The sequence below is a fragment of the Pongo pygmaeus genome, chromosome 2 (genome assembly GCF_028885625.2).
Source record: "Pongo pygmaeus isolate AG05252 chromosome 2, NHGRI_mPonPyg2-v2.0_pri, whole genome shotgun sequence".
In the NCBI taxonomy this organism is placed as follows: Eukaryota; Metazoa; Chordata; class Mammalia; order Primates; family Hominidae; genus Pongo; species Pongo pygmaeus.
In genome coordinates, this window is record NC_085930.1 from 80,486,234 (window position 1) to 80,508,160 (window position 21,927).

Here is a 21,927-nt window from a genome sequence, read left to right on the forward strand (position 1 = left end):
GAAGGCCAAGGTGGGAAGATTGCTTAAGCGCAGGAATTTGAGACCAGCCAGGGCAGTATAATAAGACCTGCCTCTTAAAAAAATTAAAAACAAGGCCAGGAGAGGTGGCTGGCACCTGTAATCTCATGACTTTGGGAGGCCAAGGCGGGTGGATCACTTGAGGTCAGGAGTTTGAGACCAGCCTGGCCAACATGGTGAAACCCCGTCTCTACTAAAAATACAAAAATTAGCCAGGAGTGGTGAGGCACGCCTGTAGTCCTAGCTACTCAGGAGGCTGAGGCAGGAGAATCACATCAACTCGGAAAGCGGAGGCTGCAGTGAGCCAAGACTGGACCACTGCACTCCAGCCTGAGTGACAGAGTGAGACTCTGTCTCAAAAATAAAAAATAAAAAATAAAAAAAGTAAAAACAAGAACAACAATGAAAACAAATAACAAAAAAGAAAAATTGAGCAGAAATCAGGGTTTCCAGATGGCCTCTCTCTTCCCCCGCCCTACAGTTTCCCCTATTATTTATATCTTGCATTCATGTGGTATATTTGTTACAACTGATAAGTCAATATCAATATGCTATTACTAACTAAAGTCCACAGTTTACATTAGTGTTAATTCTTTCTGTTGTACACTCTTTCTATGGATTTTGGCAAATGCACATCATGTATCTATCATTACAGTACACAGAATAGTGTCACTACCGTAAAAATCCTCTCTGCTCCAACTTTTCAACATTCCTGCCTGCCCTCTCTCACCTGAACTTCTTTTTTTTTTTTTTTTGAGACAGAGTCACACGCTGTCATCCAGACCGGAGTGCCATAGCGCAATCTCAGCTCACTGCAACCACCGCCTCCCATATTCCAGCAATTCTACTGCTTCAGCCTCCTGAGTAGCTGGGATTATAGGTGACTGCCCCTACACCCAGCTACTTTTTGTATTTTTAGTAGAGACGGGGTTTCACCATGTTGGTCAGACTGGTCTCAAACTCCCGACCTCAGGTGATCCACATGCCTTGACCTCTCAAAGTGCAGGGATTACAGGTGTGAGCCACCGTGCCCAGCCCATTACTGATCTTTTTATAGTCTCTTCATGTTACCTTTTCCAGAATGTGATATAGTTAAAATCGTATAGCACCTTGCCTTTTCAGACTGGCTTCTTTCATTTAGCAATATGCATTTAGGTCTCCTACATGTCTTTTTGTGGCTTGATAGCTCATTTTTTTAAATCATTTAATAATACTGTATGCTATGGTATGAATGTATCACAGTTTGTTTATCCATTCATCTACTGAAGGATATCTTGGTTGCTTCCAGTTTTGGGAAATTGTGAATACAGCTGCTACAAACATCTGTGTACAGGTTTTTGTGTGGACATAAGTTTTCAACTCATTTGGGTAAATACTTAGGAGTTTAATTCCTGGATTGTATGGTAAGCCTATATTCAGCTTCCTAAGAAACTGCCAAACTATCTTCCAAAGTGGCTGTATGATTTTGCATTCTTATCAGCAATGAATGAGAGTTCCTGTTGCTCCACATCCTCACCAGCATTTGCTGTTGTCAGGGTTCTAGATTTTAGCCATTGAAATAGATCTGTAGTGGTGTTTCATTGTTATCTTAAGTTACAATGCTCTAATCACATATGACACTGAACATCCTTTCATATGCTTGTTTCCCATCTGTGTATCTTAATTTTTTTTTTCTTTTTGAGACAGAGCCTTGCTCTGTCACCCAAGCTGGAGTGCAGTGGCATGATCTCAGCTCACTGCACTCTCTGCCTCCCGGGTTCAAGCAATTCTAGTGCCTCAGCCTCCCGAGTAGCTGGGATTACAGGCGCGCACTACCATGCCCAGCTAATTTTTTTGTATTTTCAGTAGAGATGGGGTTTCGCCATGTTTCCCAGGCTGGTCTTGAACTCAGACAATCCGCCCACCTCGTCCTCCCAAAGTGCTAGGATTACACGCGTGAGCCACTGCGGCTGGCCCTTCTCAATTTTTTTGCGTTAATGCCTTCCTGTTGCTACAACAATTCTAAGAATTATTCCTAAGGAAAAATTTCAAAAATGGACACTTGTTTATTACAAGGTTGTTTGTTTTATTGTTTGTAACAATCAAAAATTAGAAACAATCTAAAGAAGAGTTTGGTTAAGTAAGCTCCAGAGTCTATCTATATAACAGAATGCAATGTAGTCATTAGTGATAATGTCATAGAACTGGGGTGAGCAAATTATGGTAGTACCAGAGCCAAATCTAGCCTGCCACAAAGAGTACACAAGCCAAGAATGGTTTGGCATTCTAAAATAGTTTTAAAAAATCAAAACAAGAATAATATTTTGTGACAATTATATGAAATTCAAATCTCAGTGCCCATAAGTAAAATGTTACCAGAACACAGCCACACCCATTTGTTTATATATTGTTTGCGGCTGCTTCTACTCTAAATAGCACATTGAGTAGTTGCGATAGAGACCATACAGCCTGCAAAGCCTAAAATAGTTACTGTCTGGTGTTTTCCAGGAAACACTGGTCAACTCACTTTAGAGGAAACTCAGTAATGTAAGCGTCAGTGATATAAAAGAGATCCCATTTCTGATGGTGATATGAAAAGAAAAGCAATGGAAATAAGTATTATATATATACACCAAAACTGTTCTCCCTGAGCATTAGTGTAATGGGTTTTTTTTCATTTATCATTTATGAATTTACTGGTTTTTACAATGTACATATATTGTTTATATAACCATATAAACTTTTTTTTTTTTTTTTTTTTGAGATGGGGCCTCACTCTGTCGCCCAGGCTGGAGTACAGTGGCACGATCATGGCTCACTGCAGCCTTGACCTCCCTGGGCTCAGGTGATCCTCCCCCCATCTCAGCCTCCCAAGTAGCTGGGACAACAGGTGCATGCCATCATGCCTGGCTAATTTTTCTATTTTTTTACTGAGACAAGGTTTTGCCATGTTGCCCAGGCTGGGATATAAACATTTTTTGAAATACATGATTGGAAACACTTTAAAATTCTGAATGAGGAAAGGAGTGACAGACAAAGTATTTGACATTTGATATATTAAGGGTACTGACCAATTAGAACCCACACCAGGCATTACCTAGTATTTACCCAGTATAATTGCACAGACCCATTAGAACTGACACTAGGCATAAACTCTCACTATGACAGTACTGATCAGTCAGAATGAACACTGGCACAAATACTGGGCACAAATACCAGTACAATTGTACCACTGCACAACAGCCCAAAATCAGCCCTGAAAAAGAATGGGAAATTCACATGGTCCACGGGCTCCCTTAGCTCCCGGCATCCTCTAATCGTCTGAGAGGTTGGGGCTGCAGTGAGCTGTGATGGCACCACTGCACTCCAACCTGGATGACAGTGTGAGACCCTGTCTCAAAAAAACAAACACAAAAACTAAAAAATCCTTGCCACTCTGATTGTTAGCATCCTATCTTCCGAAAGGTTTAACTACCTTTGTCAATCTAACCGCCCACCTCATCCTTTACCTCAGTAGGTACCTCAGTAGGTAACTCCTCCTTTCTTGCAGGTTCATTCATTCTTTTCAAGTTATAAAAAATATTTTTGAGCATCTACAAATGTTATAGAACAGAAGACTTTTAGGATCTCAAATCCATTGCATTGCTTTCACAAGGGTTTGGCTGGCTTACAATAACACACTAGATACTATGAAGCTGTTAAAACTCAACTGCGGCTGGGTGAGGTGGCTCACATCTGTAATCCTAAAATTTGGGAGGCCGAGGTCAGGAGTTCAGGACCAGCCTGGCCAACATGGTGAAACTCCCGTCTCTACTAAAAAATACAAAATTAGCTGGGTGTGGTAGTGCACGCCTGTAATCCCAGCTACTAGGGGGGCTGAGGCACAAGAAGCACTCGAACCCAGGAGGCGGAGGTTGCAGTGAGTGGAGATCGTGCCACTGCACTCCAGCCTGGGCAACACAGCAAGACTCTATCTCAAAAACAAAAACAAAAACAAACAAACTCAGTTGCATCAGTCAGGATAAACTAGGGTTATCAAGAATTTATGGCCAGGTGTGGTGGCTCATACCTATAAACTCAACACTTTGAGAGGTCAAGGTTGGAGGATCACTTGAGACCAGGAGTTCAGGACCAGCCTGGGCAACACAGCAAGACCCCATCTCTACCCGCACCCCGAAAAAAGTTTATTTTAAGGGGTTTTTCTTTTCTTTTTTTTTTTCCTAAAGTTTGTTTCTTGCTCCTGCTACATCTTCAGACTGGCAAGGGGCTGTGCTCAGTATTCTCACTCAGGGGCCAAACTCATGGAGGCTCCATCTCAACTCACATCAGTGAACGCAGATGCAAGAGAAGGAAGTGTGGCAAAACACACACTAGAGCTTAAGTTTCCACCAGGAAGTGACATATTTTATGTTAAAAGTGACTCTCATCACTGTCACCTACATTTCACTGGCCAAAGCAAATCACACAATCACACCCAACTTCAGAGGAGTCAGGGAGGTGCCAAATGACCATGCATCTAAAAGGAGGAAACCTCTAATAATGACCACGAAGGTAAGACAACAAGGACGACACAGTGACAGTGAAGTGCAGCCCTTACCTTTCCCAAGTCCTCCATGGACATCCCTGAAAGTGCTGGGCCAGCCTCAGCTTGCTCCTCTAGTAATGAGAAACCCAATACGTCTTTTTTTTTTTTTTTTTTTTTTTTGAGACAGGGTCTCCCTCTGTCACTCAGGATGGAGTGCAGTGGGGCGATCTTGGCTCACTGCAACCTCTGCCTCCTAGGTTCAAGCAATTCTCCTGCCTCAGCCTCCTGAATAGCTGGGACTACAGGCGCCCACCACCACATGGGCTAATTTTTGTATTTTTGTAGAGATGGGGTTTCACCATGTTGGCCAGGCTGGTCTCGAACTCCCGACCTCAGGTGATCTGCCCGCCTTGGCCTCCGAAAGTGTTGGGATTACAGGCGTGAGCCACCCGCGCCCAGCTCACCCAATACCTTTAAAAAGGGCTCCTTGCATGGAATTAGAACCAGCTGCCTGAGACCTCCCCCACATCACCCCCGTTTTGTCCTGCAGAGCAACACGGAAGAAATCTAATTCTGATTGTATATGTCTTTAAATTACTGAAGAATACCTTATCATCTCTTTCTCTGGGCTATTTTTCCTAAATCCTCAAAAAAAAAAAAAAAAAAAGGAAATGAGTAACGAAGAGGCATGGTTCCTGTCCTCTAGAAGCATGTGGTACTATTTAAAAGCAGCCCTTTGGTGCTTTTTTTTTTCTTTCTTTAAAGGAAAAAAAAAAAAAACAACTCCTCACCATATTTAGTTACTTTGTGTTACTCTCAGAATGCTAGGTTGCACACAATAAAACCAATTCAGGCTCTTTTTGAGATGGAGTCTCACTCTGTTGCCCAGGCTGGAGTGCAGTGGTGCCATCTTGGCTCATGCAACCTCCACTCCCAGGTTCAAGCAATTCTCATGCCTCAGCCTCCTAAGTAGCTGGGATTACAGGTGTGTGCCACCATGCCCAGCTAATTTTTGTATTTTTAGTAGAAACGGGCTCAAACTCCTGACCTTAGCCTGCCTGGGCCTCCCAAAGTGTTGGGATTACAGGTGTGAGCCACTGCGTCTGGCCCAATTCAGGCTCTTTAAGCCAAAAAGAATTTAATGAAAGGATGTTAGGTAGCTCAGAAGACCAGTGGGAGGGCTGGAGAACCAGACTCAGGGGTCATGCCCTGATCCAGCTTGAGCCAGACCCAGGCTCTATGGCGTCGGTGTCTTTTCAATCTGTTAGAGCCTACCACAAGCCAGTCTGGTAAGGAAACCCCAGCTACTGTCACCACAAGTGCCACAGTTTGCCCCACTGACTCCAGGCACTGAAAGCTCCTGATGACAATTCTTCCCATGGCAGCTCTCTTCTCGCCACTCCCTCACACACACGCACGTGTGCATGCGTATGTGCATATACATGCACGCACGCGCGCACGCGCACACACACACACACACACACACATATATATAAAAACATACATATATATACTGGCCGCCCTTCACCAGAATGGATTGGTAGCCTCCTTATTTGTGTGTCCCACTACTTTCTGATTCTGAGTTGGGCAGTAGCACAGTTTAGCCGAATCTCAAACACATGCCTGATCCCGAGCTGCCGGAAAAGGCTAGGAAACGAACTGGCTGGCATCTCCCACTTCTCTGTTGGGAGATGACGAAAATAAATGAAACTTTAAAATATGAAGTATCTACCATGTAGACGGCAAATACCACCAGACATCCTGTACATATGCAACTTTAAAAAGTCTAATTAAATACAGAAGAACTCGCCCATACTGCAGCCTTTGGAGGAATCATGACGGTACTGGCATTTTGTTTTGTTTTCACCCTGAGGTAAAAAATAAGTGGCCCTGAGCTTCCAAGAAGTTATCCCAAAAAAAACCCTGGGTTGCCCACAATGCCCTGGAGAAGAGTGACAGAGCCCATCCCTTCAGCATGTGCTGGTGGCCTGGCAGGAACCAAAACGGCTGTTCTATTTCTTTAGACCTAACAAAGTGCCCAAAATATAGGAGGTGTTCCAGAGAATCTTTGTGGGATTAAAAAAAAAAAATTCTTTATCTGATTTGGCCTCACCACCACAAGAGGGTATCATTTGCCCCACAACACAGATGACAAACTGAGGCTGAGAGAATTCTATGGCTTACATAAGGTCAAAGGCGGTATGCATCTAAACTGGCAACATAATTCCTGCACGGACAAGAAAGTGATGGTAGTATACACCCTGCCTAGTTTTTCTAAAAATTATTTTATTTATTTTTTGAGACAGAGTCTTGCTCTGTCACCCAGGCTGGAGTACAGTGGCGTAATCTTGGCTCACTGCAACCTCCACCTCCCAGGTTCAAGTGATTCTCATGCCTCAGACTCCCGAGTAGCTGGGACTACAGGCACACACCACCACGCCTGGCTAATTTTTGTATTTTTAGTAGAGACGGGGTTTTGCCACATTGCCAGGCTGGTCTTGAACTCCGGACTTCAGGTGATCCACTGGCCTTGGCCTCCCAAAGTGCTGGGATTACAGGTGTGAGCCATCGTGCCCATCCCCTGCCTAGTTTTTAACACCCTGTCATAATTTCCTTCATTAGATGAGCTTCACTGGTTTAATAAAAAACTGAGGAAATGAACCATCAAAGGGATAAAGTCATCAGGAAAATTCAACACCTAGCACAACCTCACAAGTATCTGCAATAATTTTCCCATATAATTTAGCTCTTAATTTATAATGTTCCAGTTCCTACAGCTCATAAAAAATTACCCCAAATCTTAGTGGTATAAAACATTTATTATGCTTACAGATTTCATGGATCAGGAATTCAGACAAGGCAGAGGAGGGGACAGGTTGACTCTGCTCCACAGTATCTGGGGCCTCAGCTGGAAGCCTTGAAGGCTGGCGGCTGGAATCTTCTGAAAGCTTATTCACTCACATGTCTAGACGTTGAGGCTGGCTGTTGGCTGGAGGCCTCAGTTCTTTTCAGGGGCAGGCATCCTCACAAAGAGCCAGGCAGAAGCTGTATCCTTTTTATGTCACATAGCATTACATTTGGCATAATGTATTTCATACATACATACATGTTTGTGTATGTATGTACATGTGTATGTACATATATATGTAATATATTAACTGTTGCCTTGTAACAAATTACCCCAAAACTTAGTAGCGTATGATCACAAACAGGCAAGTCATGGTGGCATGTGCCTATAATCCCAGTACTTTGGGAGGCCAAGGCAGGAGTATCACTTGAGCCTGGAGTTCAAAACCAGCCTGGGCAACATAGGGAGACCCCATCTCTACAAAAAATAAAATATTAGCCAGTGCTGGGCACAGTGACTCATGCCTGTAATCCCAGCACTTTGAGAGACTGAGGCAGGTAGATCACTTGAGGTCAGGTGTTTGAGACAAGCCTGGCCAACGTGACGAAACCCCGTCTCTACTAAAAATACAAAAATTAGCCGGGCATGGTGGCGCGGCTTGTAGTCCCAGCTACTTGGGAGGCTGAGGCATGAGAACTTCTTGAATCCAGGAGGCGGAGAATGCTGAGCTAAGATCATGCCACTGCACTCCAGCCTGGGCGACAGAGCAAGACGCTGTCTCAAAAATATATATATATATGTACACACACATACACACACACAACTTATATATTATATATATTTACGTATATATAAATATATTTTTATTAGCCAGGCATGGAGGGGATACTGAGGCAGGAGGATTGCTTGAGCCCAGGCATTCAAGGATGCAGTAAGCTATGACTGTGTCACTGCAATGGGCAACAGAGTGAGATCCTATCTCAAAAAAATAAAAATAAAAGTAAATAAAACCACAAACATGTATGATTTTACATAGTTTCTTAGGGTTGAGAATGTATAAGCTGAGTTGTTCTGTCTCAGGGCCTCTCATGAGATTACAGGACTATGGTCATCTGAAGGCTTGAAGGGGTTGGAGGATCTTCCTCCCAGCTCACACACAAGTGTTGGCAAGGGTCCTCCGTTCCTCACCATGCAGGCCTCTCCAGAGGGCTACTGTGACATGGTAGCTGGCTTCCCCCAGACCCACTGATCCGAGATGGAAGGTAAAGTGCCTTTTGTAACCTAATCTCAGAAGTGACATACCATCCCTTCTGCCCTGTCCTATGAGTCACACAGAGGACCCTGGGACAGTGTAGGAGGGAAGTATACCAGCATGTGAATAACAGAAGGTGGGACCACCGGGGGCCTCCGTGGAAAGTACAATCTGCTAAACAGATATGGTTACACGTATACATCTTCCTACCCTTCCCTTCCCTTTTGTTATTTTTTTTCAGACAGAGTCTTTCTCTGTCACCCAGGCTAGAGTGCAATGGCACAATCTCAGCTCACTGCAACTCCGCCTCCCAGGTTTGAGCAATTCTCCTGCCTCAACCTCCCGAGTAGCTGGGACTACGGTGCACTCCACCTGACCCAGCTAATTTTTGTATTTTTAGTAGAGACAGGGTTTTACTACGTTGACCAGGCTGGTCTCGAACTCCTGACCTCAGGTGATCCGCCCACCTCGGCTTCGCAAAGTGCTGGGATTACAGGTGTGAGCCACCACGCCTGGCCCTTCCCTTCCCCTTTTAAAGTCCAAGTCTGTATTTTGTTCTGCTCCATCCCCACATCCTTGCTTTTTACATGCAGCAGGTATTCACTAAGTACTGGGTAGATAGATATTGTACAAGACATGAGTTGTGTTTGCACACAGCCAGCTTCCCTTCTTTCCGCCACATAGAGCACTTCTCAGTCCCCCGCAGTTGGATGGGCTTGTGACTACCAGCCAGTTAAACATGCATGGAAAGACCTGTGTCACTGCCACACTGAGGGAATGAAAGGCGGGGTTATGACTCTCTAGTCTCTTTCCTGCCATGGCAACCCACGAACTACAGATGTCAAATGCTCTGGCAAGTGTAGCTAACACATGAATAGCCTCAGTCTACTTCCATCCCAAACCTAAGAGGCTGTACAGAATGGAGGCTCTGTCCCCTGGGAGACAAGCTGCAGGCACATGAAAAGTATCTGAGTTTTGGGGGAGTTGTTACTGAAGCCTGACCTGACCTACCCATATTACAGATCTACCATCTCTTTTAGCAAACCTGCTAGCCTCAAGTTGCAGATGGGGAAACTGAGGCTTGAAAAGGCCAAAAGACTAACCCAAGGTCATACAGCAAGTACATAGTGGAGGTGAGTTTTGAATTTGAGTCTTCTGTCTACTAGTTCAGGAGGTGGTATGGTATATCGATTAATTCCATGGAAGGGTGAGCCAATAAACTTGACCTGAACCCTGATGAGCAAATCGCTAAAATTCTCTAAGCTCAATGATCTCAGTCTGTAAAATTGGGACATAATAATTACCTTCTTCAAAGGTTACCTTTGAAGATTATGAGGATTAAATGAGATGAACTCATAAATCATAAGCCCTTAACAAATGCTATATATTCTCATTATCATTTCCCTTATACTTCAGCCTCTGAGCTAACTATATAGAGTTTCAGCCTTTTTCCTTCACCCTTCCCCTGATTCAGATCCTTTACAAGGCATTTTCCAATCAATTCCAAAGCCCCAGGACTATTTCCTCCATGGTTTCTCTTGGTAAAGATGTCAAGGTGATTTTTTTTTCCTACTCAAACATAACACATTTTCCATCTTTCTATTAATAGCCTTTCTCTGCCCAACATGCTTTTTTTGGGCATTTCTCATTAGTGCAGCTAGCCTGGTGACAGGATACAGCACTGTTGACTCAAATCGGTAGACACAAAGCAAACCAGCTTCTCGCTCTGCCACCATTTGAGAACTTACAGCAAGAGAAAACTCTCAAGGAAAACAAAGCTTGATCTGCAAAGGTCACATGTGTACCTACCCTGGGGGAAGAGACATTTCCCAAGCTCTTCTTGTGTACTGGAAAAAACTCATTACCTGTTCTTCAGTATGGGAATAGTCAAATAAATGAGGACCCAGCCCCATAATAAAATAGTATGTATGTAGTCACCAAAAAGAATGAGGTAAGAATGTAGGAGTACTGACTGAGAACAATGCTGATGATACAGTTTTCAGTGCAAAAAGCAAGTTCCACAACAATATACGGGTATAATCCTGATTTTTGTAAAAGAAATACAATTTAATCAGGATACATACATATGGATGTAATTATACATATGCATGTCTATATGTACAAACATACAGATACACAACTGTATATGGGAAAAAAAAAAACAACGGCCAGGCGCAGTGGCTCATGCCTGTAATCCCAGCACTTTGGGAGGGACAAGCAGGTGGATCATTTGAGGTCAGAAGTTCAAGACCAGCCTAGGCAACATGGTGAGACCCCATCTCTACTAAAAATACAAAAATTAGCCAGGCATGGGGGCGTATGCCTGTAATCCCAGCTACTTGGGAGGCTGAGGCAGAAGAATCACTTGAACCCAGGAAATAGACGGTGCAATGAGCTAAGATCGTACCACTGGACTCCAGCCTGGGCAACAGAGTGAGCCTCTGTCTAAAAAAAAAAAAAAAAAAAAAAAAAAAAAAAAAAAAAAAAGAAAAGGAAAAAACAGGGGCTGGGCACAGTGGCACATGCCTATAACCCCAGCACTTTGGGAGGCCAAGGTGGGTAGACTGCTTAAGCCAACCTGGGCAACACAGCAAAATTCCGTCTCTATTAAAAAATATACAAAAATTAGCCAGGCATGGTGGTGCATGCCTGTAGTCCCAGCTACTTGGGAGGCTAAGGTGGGAGGATCACTTGAGTCTGGAAGGTTGAGGCTGCAGTAAGCCGAGATTGCACCACTGTACTCTAGCCTGGGCAATAGAGTGAGACCCTGGTCTCATTCAATCCTCACCATGTCTCTATGAGGTAGGTATAATTATCCCTGTATTACCAAAAACTAAGGCTCAGAGTCAAGTGTTCAAGGTCACACAATTGAACATGCAGCAAAATACATTAGTCAACAGAATACGCAGTTCCTAAAATGTAGTCTGTTTGTACCCAGTAAACACTGTGCCACGATTTCTGCAAATTCACCTGCTTATCAAACTCGGGCTTCAGAGAGTCTTCAGTGAAGATGTGGAATTGGATCTTCCTGTGGCTAAAAAGCACAGCTGATTTGAGCATGACCAGCGTCTCCTCCAGCCGATTGCCACAGGCCACCACAGCCAGGTGGATCCAGAGCTCGGGTGGCAGCACAGCTTGGAAACTCCTGAGTTCTCCAGGCCTCCTAGAAAGAAGGAAAACAAGTGAAAGCTATTACTAAACTCAAAAAAGTAAAAACAACAAAAAACCGGCGAGTGAATGGTTAGAACATTTCAAAACATGATCAGGCACAATCTGTTATATTTTATAAAGTGATAAGCATTTTGACAATTCTTCCTGCTTAGAGAAAAATACCATTTATTCCCATATTTATCCTGGCAATAGCACGATGAGTCACTGTTTGGACTGCTATAGGTGTCTGAGGCTTTTTCTGCCAGCACTCAGCTGTCTAGTGCCTGCTGGCTGCCTACTGGCCCATGTTTGGAAATAGTATTGCTAAACTTCGACAGCTGACACAAGGGCTGTGGAGCTCCCACTCGCACAGGCCGTGGAAATTAGATTTGAATGCAACTTGAACAAGAGGAGTGTGGGTTGTGGCTTTCCCATGTGAAACAAGCAACATGATATTCCCATCATCTGGATGTTTTTAGGTTGGGGTGGAATGCATGACCACTGGACCAAAGCAAGTCATGCAAGTCTGGGAGGTGAGCAAAGAAAACAACATATGTGCCCTGACTACATCTCAGGAGAGTCTTGAAGAAACAGGTGTTAATCCTGACCATCTCGCCAATACTGGTGAGGTGGTGGGTATGAAATTCATCTTCCAGTATGAAATTCACATTAATGAGAAACAGGTAGGAGAGGGGGTAGGTTAAACTGAAAATCATCAAGGTATCAAATACTGAGTCAACAGCTGACAGAGGGATAGGGTCCAAGGGTCCAGAATCATCATCCAGCTATTTCCTAGTAATAAAAGATTTGTTCCAGACGAAGGGATGCAGCCAAGCCTTAAACATACCACTGAGAAACATTTGCAGTCAAGTTGGAAGAAGTTGGCCTGGAAAAGGTGCCCTGAGACAAATGAAACTAATTTACTTGCACAAAAGATTTGGAGACCAGGGGAACTTGGATGTCAAATGCTACCTTCCTTCCAAAAACTTCGAGTTCAATCAGCTTGCTGCTCCATTATTCACTGCATGGTTGAATAATGGCAGTTTTGCTCCAGATTTCTTTCACCAGGAGGAAAGCTGAAGATGTAGGTGGAGCATTTTGGAAAGGTTTCCAATTTGATTACTTATGAGCATGCTTAGTAGAAGCACAGCCTCATGGCTCAGCTAAGACCAGATGCGAAGAGTTACTTGGATTCCATTTACTTCGGGGATCACAGGAAAAGACCGTAGAGACATCCCAAATATCTCTGGAAATTGTCCACTTCTCTCCATTCTCCTTGCCATTATCTAGTGAGGCCACGATCTGCCTTCCCCTGGATCACTGCGACAGCCCTCTGGGTGGTCCACCTGTCTCCAACCTTATCTTTAACCCCCAGCCTATGCTTTCTCCTGGTTGGTGCCAGGGTGATGTTTCTCTAAAATGCAAATAGGATTGTGTTATTCTCTTGATTAAAATCATGCAAGGGCTCCCCGCTGCCCCCAAGATCAAGTCCAAGCTGCTGACTATGGCTCCTACTTATATCTCTCACAACTGCCCACAGCACTCCAACCTGCAGAGATGGCCATTCATAATCATAGTCATATTCTGTTTCACTTCCAGTGCAGGTGACCACGCTGTGTTGGCTCCAGGTCTTGGCACATATATTGTCTGTCTCTCTTTATTTCAGAAATGCTCTTCTCTGCCCTCTTTTCCTTGCTAACTTCAGACCATTTATTAATCAACAAATCTTTACTAAGTACTATTATGTGTAGGCATTATTCTAGGAAGACAGTGAACAAAACAAAGACGCCTGCACTGGAAGAAGTTACGTTCTGCAGGGAATAAGGGAAACACAAAAATAAGTAAGAGTCAAAGTGGATGGTAACTAAATAATTTATATAGAAAGCTAGACAGTAATAAGTACTATGAAGGTAATACATAGTGGAGAAGGATGGGGGTACCAGGAGTGACTGGGGGGCTGGGGCAGTATATTCCCAACAGTGCCAAGTTGGAAAAGGCTTAACTAAGGTGAGCTCTGCAAATGACCTGCAGGAGGGGAGGTAGTGAGCCATGTGCACGTCTGAGGGGAGGAGCATACCACAGCAGAGGGGACAGCAGAACAAAGGCACTAAATCAGGGATCTGCCTGAAGAATGTGAGGACCCCCGCCTGCAAGACTCACAGGCCTGGTCTCTTCCTTGGCTTCATGGTTGGGTTTTCATGTTTGCTATTTAAGTCAACTCCCAATTCACATGTAAAGGGATGTGGAGATGTTAAAGATAATGCTAAAATGACAGTCAATTTCTAAAAATCAGTCAAGACACTAGCTGAAATACACTACGAAAAATTATGCCCAATATTTAGGGATATGCATATGACTCAAATGGACTAACACCATAAAGGCAATCACTTAGATATCTTAAATATGAACACCCTCACCTGCCCCCAAACAGAACGACTCCATCTAGTTTAGCTTTACATATTGGGCTTCTGCCAAGGATAACAAGTTTTAATCTTAGTAATCAGGGAAGTACAAATCCAAATAATAAAGAGATTTATTTTTATTTTCAGATTGGCAAAAATTACAAAGTAAAATAGAAGCTGCACCATATTGAGCTTTCATGTGGATATGGGGCAGGGAACAGCTCAGGCGCTGGTGGGGGCAGTGTAAGTTGGACTGAACACTTTGGAGAGCCATTTGGCAACATATAGCACAGGTGAAGATGGATGTACGCCCTCCACCCCCGCAGTCCAACTCCTGCATATATAACCTGAAGAAACTCTTGCACATTTGCACAAGACCTACGCAAGAATGTTCACAGCAGCCCTGTTTATTGAAAACGAAAAACAGGAAATAAACTTCAGTGACTATGCAAAGGAGAAAAGTGAATATATTTGCTATGTTTTTAAAGTGAATACCATATAGCAGTGACAAAAAATAAACCAGACTGGCATGTACCAACATAAGGCCAAAGAGAATGAAAAACAACAGGCCAGTGCAGTGGCTCATGCCTATAATCCCAGCAGGAGGTCGAGGCAGGCAGATCATTTGAGGTCAGGAGTTTGAGACCAGCCTGGCCATGATGATGAAACCTTGTCTCTACTAAAAATACAAAAATTAGCTGGGTGTGGTAGCCTGTGCCTGTAATCCCAGCAACTTGGAGGGCTGAGGCAGGAGAACTGCTTGAACCTGGGAGACTTGAGGTTGCAATGAGCTGAGATCGTGCCACTGTACTCCAGCCTGGGTGAGAGTGAGACTCTGTCTCAAACAAAACAAATGCAGGATAGTGGTTATTTTCTTTTCTTCCCTTCTTCTTTTTTTTTTTTTTTTTTTTTTTTTTTTGAGACAGAATCTCACTCTGTCGCCCAGGCTGGAGTGTAGTGGTGCGATTTCAGCTCACTGCAACCTCAGCTCACTGCAACCTCTACCTCCCAGGCTCAAGCAATTCTCATGCCTCAGCCTCCCAAGTAGCTGGGACTACAAGCGGGAGGCCATCATGCCTGGTTAATTTTTTTTTTTTTTTTTGTATCTTTAGTAGAGATGGGGTTTTGCCAGGCTGGTCTCAAACTCCTCGCCTCAAGTGATCCGCCCACCTCGGCCTCTCAAAGTGCTGGGATTACAGGGGTGAGCCACCATGCCTGGCTGGATAGTGGTTATTTCTGATTAAAATCTTATTCCTTAAGCCAAGTGGTGGGCACTTCATTTTGTTATTATCTATATTTTCTGTGGTCCCAAACTATTTGACTTTTTTTTTTTTTTAATTAAAAAAAAAGCATACACTGTCCTGCAAGACAGCAGGCCACCTCTTCTCTTCTTTGCAGGCTTCAGTGATTTGGGTCTGCACAGTACAAAAAACAGGGGCTAGGGATGACAATCATTCACAGTGTCTGGTGACAGGTACTAAAGAAAAACAAAACCTCTCCTGGTGCCAGTTCAAGTATCAGTGGTTGGGATTTAATGAGACCTTTGCTGGCCTCACCCTACTACTTCTCACATTACATGAAAAATCTCAGGCTTTAGATAATCAGTGTTAGTGCTGTGCAGTCACAATGCATAATAAAGTTTAAGGGCACTGGCGTGGTGTGCCTTTCACCAGCTCCTACTGACGGCACTCTCAAACGTCACTCAAGATTGTGAGGATCCAGGGGAGGAGTGCAGTCTAGGGACCTAGGACTTCTTAACCCCTTGAATGACTAGGATTGGGCAGGGAATGGGTGATAGGGAATTCTAGCACTGCTGTGACTGATGGTTAATAATGTTCTTATTTTTACTTTATGAAAGGGGACTGGAGTGAACATTTGCTGTCCAGGAATTTTAAGGACCCATTGCTAAGCCAGGGGCTGATGGCAACGATCCTGGTAACCATGCTGGTACAGCCTGAACAGGAATCAACTTATCACAGTGGAAAAGCAGAGTCAGATGATGGCAGGGCAGATCTCTGGTGATACCACCTGGATCTAGGTGCACCTGACCCTAATCTTGGGTAGTTTAGTTATTAAGCCAATAAACTCCCTTTTGCTTAAACCAATTTGAAACAAACTTACAACTTAGCAATCAAAATAAGAGTCGTAACATAGGTCCTAAAAAGATGTTTCTAATCAACTTTGACTCTTCCTGCCTCGCTCATATTCACCTGATTTATCCTTTGAAATGCCCACTGAACCCATTCCCTCCTTGCTGCTCACTGCTATGACCCTTACCCAAATCCTGACCATTCTTCCAGTTTTGTGGCTGGAAGAGATGCCAAACACCATGTAGGGCAGGGGATTCCCTACCTGGCCATGCATCACAATCATCTGCAGTGTTTGTTATTCTGCAGACTCCCGACCCACAGAGATTCTGATTCCATGGGTCTTGGGTGAGGCCCTGGAGTCTGCATGTTAACACACTTGTACTACACACCATCCATAGTTCAGCTATGGTCAGGAACCAGGGATCTGAGCTCACATCTCACCTCTTCTCCTTTCCTTAAGACTTACATTCCCAGAAATGGAATTACTGGGTTAATATCTATGATCCTTTCAAGAAAGTAGCAATTTTGATAGTTTCTCAAATTTACCCAAGTTCTAAAGGAAAGCATCAGACTATGAGAAGAAAACAAAAAGCGTAACAAACACTACCCTAGCCATCTCTGGATTACTTGTACTATGTAAGCGGAAATGGTCTTGCGTAAGACCTACTGCCTCCTAATTCCATGTATTCCAATGGAGTGATGCATAGGTGCTAGTAAACATTTAGACTCCAATGCAGCAAATAACACTGAGTCACACAGTGAGAAAGCTATTCCATTTTCAGTGCTTTTTCAACAACACCAACAATAATAAAGTCTCAGCTTGATGCTTGTTAAGAATTTTAATATTTTCCTATTCTGTTTTGTTTTGTTTTTTGAGACGGAGTCTCGCCCTGTGGCAAAGGCTGGAGTGCAATGGCGTGATCCCAGCTCACTGCAACTCTACCTCCCAGGTTCAAACGATTCTCCTGCCTCAGCCTCCCGAGTAGCTGGGATTACAGGTGCCCACCACCACACCCAGCTAATTTTTGTATTTTTAGTAGAGATGGGGTTTCACCATCTTGGCCAGGCTGGTCTCAAACTCCTGACCTCGTGATCCTCCTGCCTTGGCCTCCCAAAGTGCTGGGATTACAGGCATGAGCCACCGCGCCTGGCCTTTCTTATTTATTTATTTATTTATTTATTTTGGTAGAGATGGGATCTCACTATATTGCCCAGACTGAACTCCTGGGCTCAAATGATCCTTCCACCTTGGTCTATCAAAGTACTGGGATTACAGGCGTGAGCCACTGCACTCGGCTTAGCTTGCTGCTTACATGTCTTGAACACTTTTCTGATATTATCTAATCCTCCCTTTCAATTGAAAAGACACTGGAACCTTCAGCAGGAAAGAATACCAAACTAAAAATGACAACATTTAGTGTTCTTAGTGTTTGATTTGACAATTATCTTCTATTTATGTTATCACTGACAATTTCTGGCTTTCTGATGTAAAGTTTCTTTTAAAAATAAATGTACTTAGGATGTGGAGAAACTAGGACCCTCAAGCATTGCTGGTGGGATTAGAAACTGGTACAGCCACTTTGGAAAACAGTTTGGTAGTTCCTGAGAATGTTAAATATAGAAGGTACCATATGACCCAGAAGTTCCTTTCCTAGTTATATACATACGGGAATTGAAAACGTGTCCACATAAAAGGCTGTACATAAATGTTCAAATAGCAGCATTATTCCCAGTAGCCAAAAAGTCCAACTTAAATGTCCATCAACTGGTAAACTGATACATCAAATATGGTATATCCATACAATGGAATAGTATTTGGCAATAAAAAGGAATCAAGTATGATAACGATGCATGCTACAACATAAATGAACCTTGAAAACAGTAAACCTGTGAACGTAATGACAATGTAAAAAGCCACATATCTTATGATTCCACATATGTGAAAAGTCCAAAATAGGCAAAGCCACAGAGACAGGAAGTAGATTAATGAGGCCAGGAGCGGTGGCTCACCCCTGTAATCCCAGCACTTTGGGAGGCTGAGGCGGGCGGATCACTTGAGGTCAGTAGTTTGAGACCAGCCTGACCAACATGGAGAAACCCCATCTCTACTAAAAACATACAAATTAGCTAGGTGTGGTGGTGCATGCCTGTAATCCCAGCTACTCGTGTGGCTGAGGCAGGAGAATCGCTTGAACCCAGGAGGCGGAGCTTGCAGTGAGCCGAGATCATGCCACTGCACTCCAGCCTGGGCGACAGAGTGAGACTCTGTCTCAAAAAAAAAAAAAAAAAAGAAAATGTGAAAATGTTCTGAAATTCTGTGGTGATGATGGAACAATTATTTGAATAAACTAAAAATGACCGAATAGTATACTTTTTTTTTTTTTTTTTTTTGATGCAGAGTCTTGCTCTGTAGCCCAGGCTGGAGTGCAGTGGTGCAATCTTGGCTTACTGCAACCTCTGCCTCTCCGGTCCCACCCAGTTCAAGCAATTCTCCTGCCTCAGCCTCCTGACTAACTGAGATTACAGGCATGTGCCACCATGCCCAGCTAATTTTTTTTTTTTGAGACGGAGTCTAGATCTGTTGCCCAGGCTGGAGTACAGTGGCATGATCTCACCTCACTGCAACCTCCGCCTTCCAGGTTCAAACAATGCTTCTGTCTCAGCCTCCTGAATAGCTGGGACTACAGGCACCTGCCACCATGCCTGGCTAATTTTTGCATTTTTAGTAGAGACGGGGTTTCATCATATTGATCAGGCTGGTCTTGAACTCCTGACCTCAGGTGATCTGCCCACCTCAGCCTCCCAAAGTGCTGGGATTACAGGGGTGAGCCACTGTACCTGGCCAATTTTTTGTATTTTTAGTAGAGACGGGGTTTCACCATGTTGGCCAGGCTGGTCTTGAACTCCTGACCTCGTGATCCACCCACCTTGGCCTCCCAAAGTGCTGGGATTACAGGCGTGAGCCACCGTGCCTGGCCCGAATTGTATACTTTTAAAAGGTACTTGAGTTAAACTGCAATAAAGTTGTTATTAAATAAATAAATACATCAATGCACTTAGCATTTATACCATGGATAGATGTTGTAAAAATTTTTAAAGCAGGTAATGGTAGTATAGCAATATTATAAGAATTGTGGGCTGGGTGTGGTGGCTCGTGCCTGTATTCCCAGCACTTTGGGAGGCCGAGGCGGGTGGATCACCTGAGGTCAGGAGTTTGAGACCAGACTGGCCAACATGGTGAAACCTGGTCTCTACTAAAAATACAAAAAAAAGTAGCTGGGTGTGGTTGCAGGTGCTTGTAATCCCAGCTACTTGGAAGGCTGAGGCAGGAGAATCGCTTGAACTGGGGAGGTGGAGGTTGCAGTGAGCCGAGATTGCGCCATTTGCATTCCAGCCTGGGCAACAAGAGTGAAACTCCGTCTCAAAAAAAAAAATAAAATTGTGATGCCATGTGGGAATGAGTGAAGTTTGTAAAATGTTGCCCTAGTTGTCCTGGCTCCAGTGTTCCCCACGCGCAAATGAAAAATGATATTCAGAATAACACAGAAGCCTCGGAGGGAGAAGCAACTTCCATGCTTCCTCTCCAGGGTGCCTGAGACAAGCGTCTCCCTAATCGCTTAAAAGTCTCAAGCATGTGACTTAATTAAACTTCAATTTCTGGAGTGTATAAATAATGAAATACGGCATTTATGTGTAGTGCTATTTACTTTGTAGCCTATTACTGCAAAACACACTGAATTATTAAAGCGAGTAATTGGTCCTACTCAGACCCTCTTTTCTGCCATCTCCTGTTATTTCTCTTATCAGTGCTTCTCCTGAACTGTCAAGCTAAATTAACTCAGGTGAACCTGAGGCTGCCATACAGACCAGCAGGGTAAGTTGGATGGAAAATCGCACTTCTTTCAAATATAGCCCTAACCCGTGCTGTTGGCAACTAGTTTTACTTACAGAAGGAAACAGAAATACGTGGGGGAAAAATGGTAGAAGATGAATTTTAAGAAGCTGAATATGCTCACCTTATGGGAAGAATAGATTAGTGATGTCCCCCTCCCTAGTAGAGTATTTTGCAAGATGAAACCGTTTTTGCTATTTTAACATGGAGAAAGTCTGCAAATGAGGAGAGAGTGGCAGTTCAAGAAGCAGAAACAACACCTTGATATGGCCCCTAGAAGAAGAGTCCGGCGATGGATAATTATAGCCATGTCAAGTGTTGGCAACTGAGAGTCACTACTAAACTTCCCTGCAAACCACAGGCTTTGGAAAGCATGAATCCCCTGTCAAAAATTTTCTCCCTTGACATCATGATCAGATTCTTCACTCAGAACCCACACATGACACTAAGGACTTTGCTAACAGTTAAATCACTTTTAATGACCCATGGTTTCGAGTTAAATCAAATATCATAAATCTTTCAAGATAGACAGAAGAGGTGGCATTTGCCTTGAAGTCATGGTGTTATATGAATAATGCCAAGAGAGTGCCAAAAAACTCCATGGGGGGCTTCATGACATTATTTGATAAATGCATTTAATTATTAATAGTACATATTTAGCTTGGCTCATGATATCTGAAATGAGGCTGTATTCTTAAACAAAGTCTAGGTCTAACGCATGGGAGGTGTTCAGAGCCTAAAGTTGGTAATTACAGCTATGTGTATACGTGTGTGTGTTTGCTTTTAGACATCATTGTGCACATACATAAGCTTTAAAACTAGTAAGCGTCACAGCAAGGATTCAAACCCAGAGAGGTGGACTTAAGAGGCCATGCTTTTAATCTTTATGTTGTATTTGGAACCACATACACGTAAGTTAGAAAAAGAGCCCTCTCTGGCCGGGCGCGGTGGCTCACGTCTGTAATCCCAGCACTTTGGGAGGCCGAGGCAGGGGGATCAGCTGAGGTCAGGACTTCAAGACCAGCCTGACCAACATGGTGAAACCCTGTCTCTACTAAAAATACAAAATTAGCTGGGCATGGTGGCACATGCCTGTAGTCCTAGCTACTCAGGAGGCTTAGGCAGGAGAATCACTTGAACCCGGAAGGCGGAGGTTGCAGTGAGCTCCAGCGTGGGCAACAAGAATGAAACTCCATCTGAAAAAAAAAAAAAAGAAAAGAAAAAGAGCCCTCTCTGAGCAGATGAAGCCCCTATGCAAGGCTCCTGGCATGGACTGGATTTCAGTCTCCCACACCTCCCCGGGTGCTCGTGTGCAGGGAATGATATCCACAACAGACCTTTGCCAACTCTACCTTCCTAACAAACCCATCTGCCATTCATAGAGGTTATTCACATTTGTGCTGATTTATTCCCCCTCCAGAATTCTATGAAGGCGCCTGGATTATTCTCATTTCATTTTTTCCCTTATGATTGTTCCTAACATATAGGAGACTCTATTTCTCCTATTAACAAATTAACATGTTATAGGAGACTCTATTTCTCTTTTCCAAATTAACATGTTATTGAGATTTTAAAATATGAATCAGCAGGGCTAGTTTGAAATAAATGGCTGCTGACATACAAGGGAGAAAAATTAGATGAGGATTACATATTCCGCAAAGGGGCATTTCTGTCTCATTTCCTGAAAAAGAACATGAAGGACTTCAAAGCTTAGAGGGGGAAATGAAGAAAAATGGTCTCCCCAACTAATTTCCAGCTTCCTAAGCCTCAG

General features: G+C 43.6%; 1 protein-coding gene across 3 annotated transcripts in view; it reads right to left on the reverse strand.

Annotated features, from left to right (window-relative positions):
* Nucleotides 1-21,927, reverse strand: part of GXYLT2 (glucoside xylosyltransferase 2) — an 89,715-nt gene that overhangs the window by 57,658 nt on the left and 10,130 nt on the right. For all 3 annotated transcript variants that reach the window (XM_054479575.2, XM_054479576.2, XM_054479578.2), the window contains exon 2: nt 11,593-11,785. In XM_054479575.2, the coding sequence (XP_054335550.1) occupies nt 11,593-11,785 (193 nt within the window). The remainder of the gene's footprint in view (nt 1-11,592; nt 11,786-21,927) is intronic.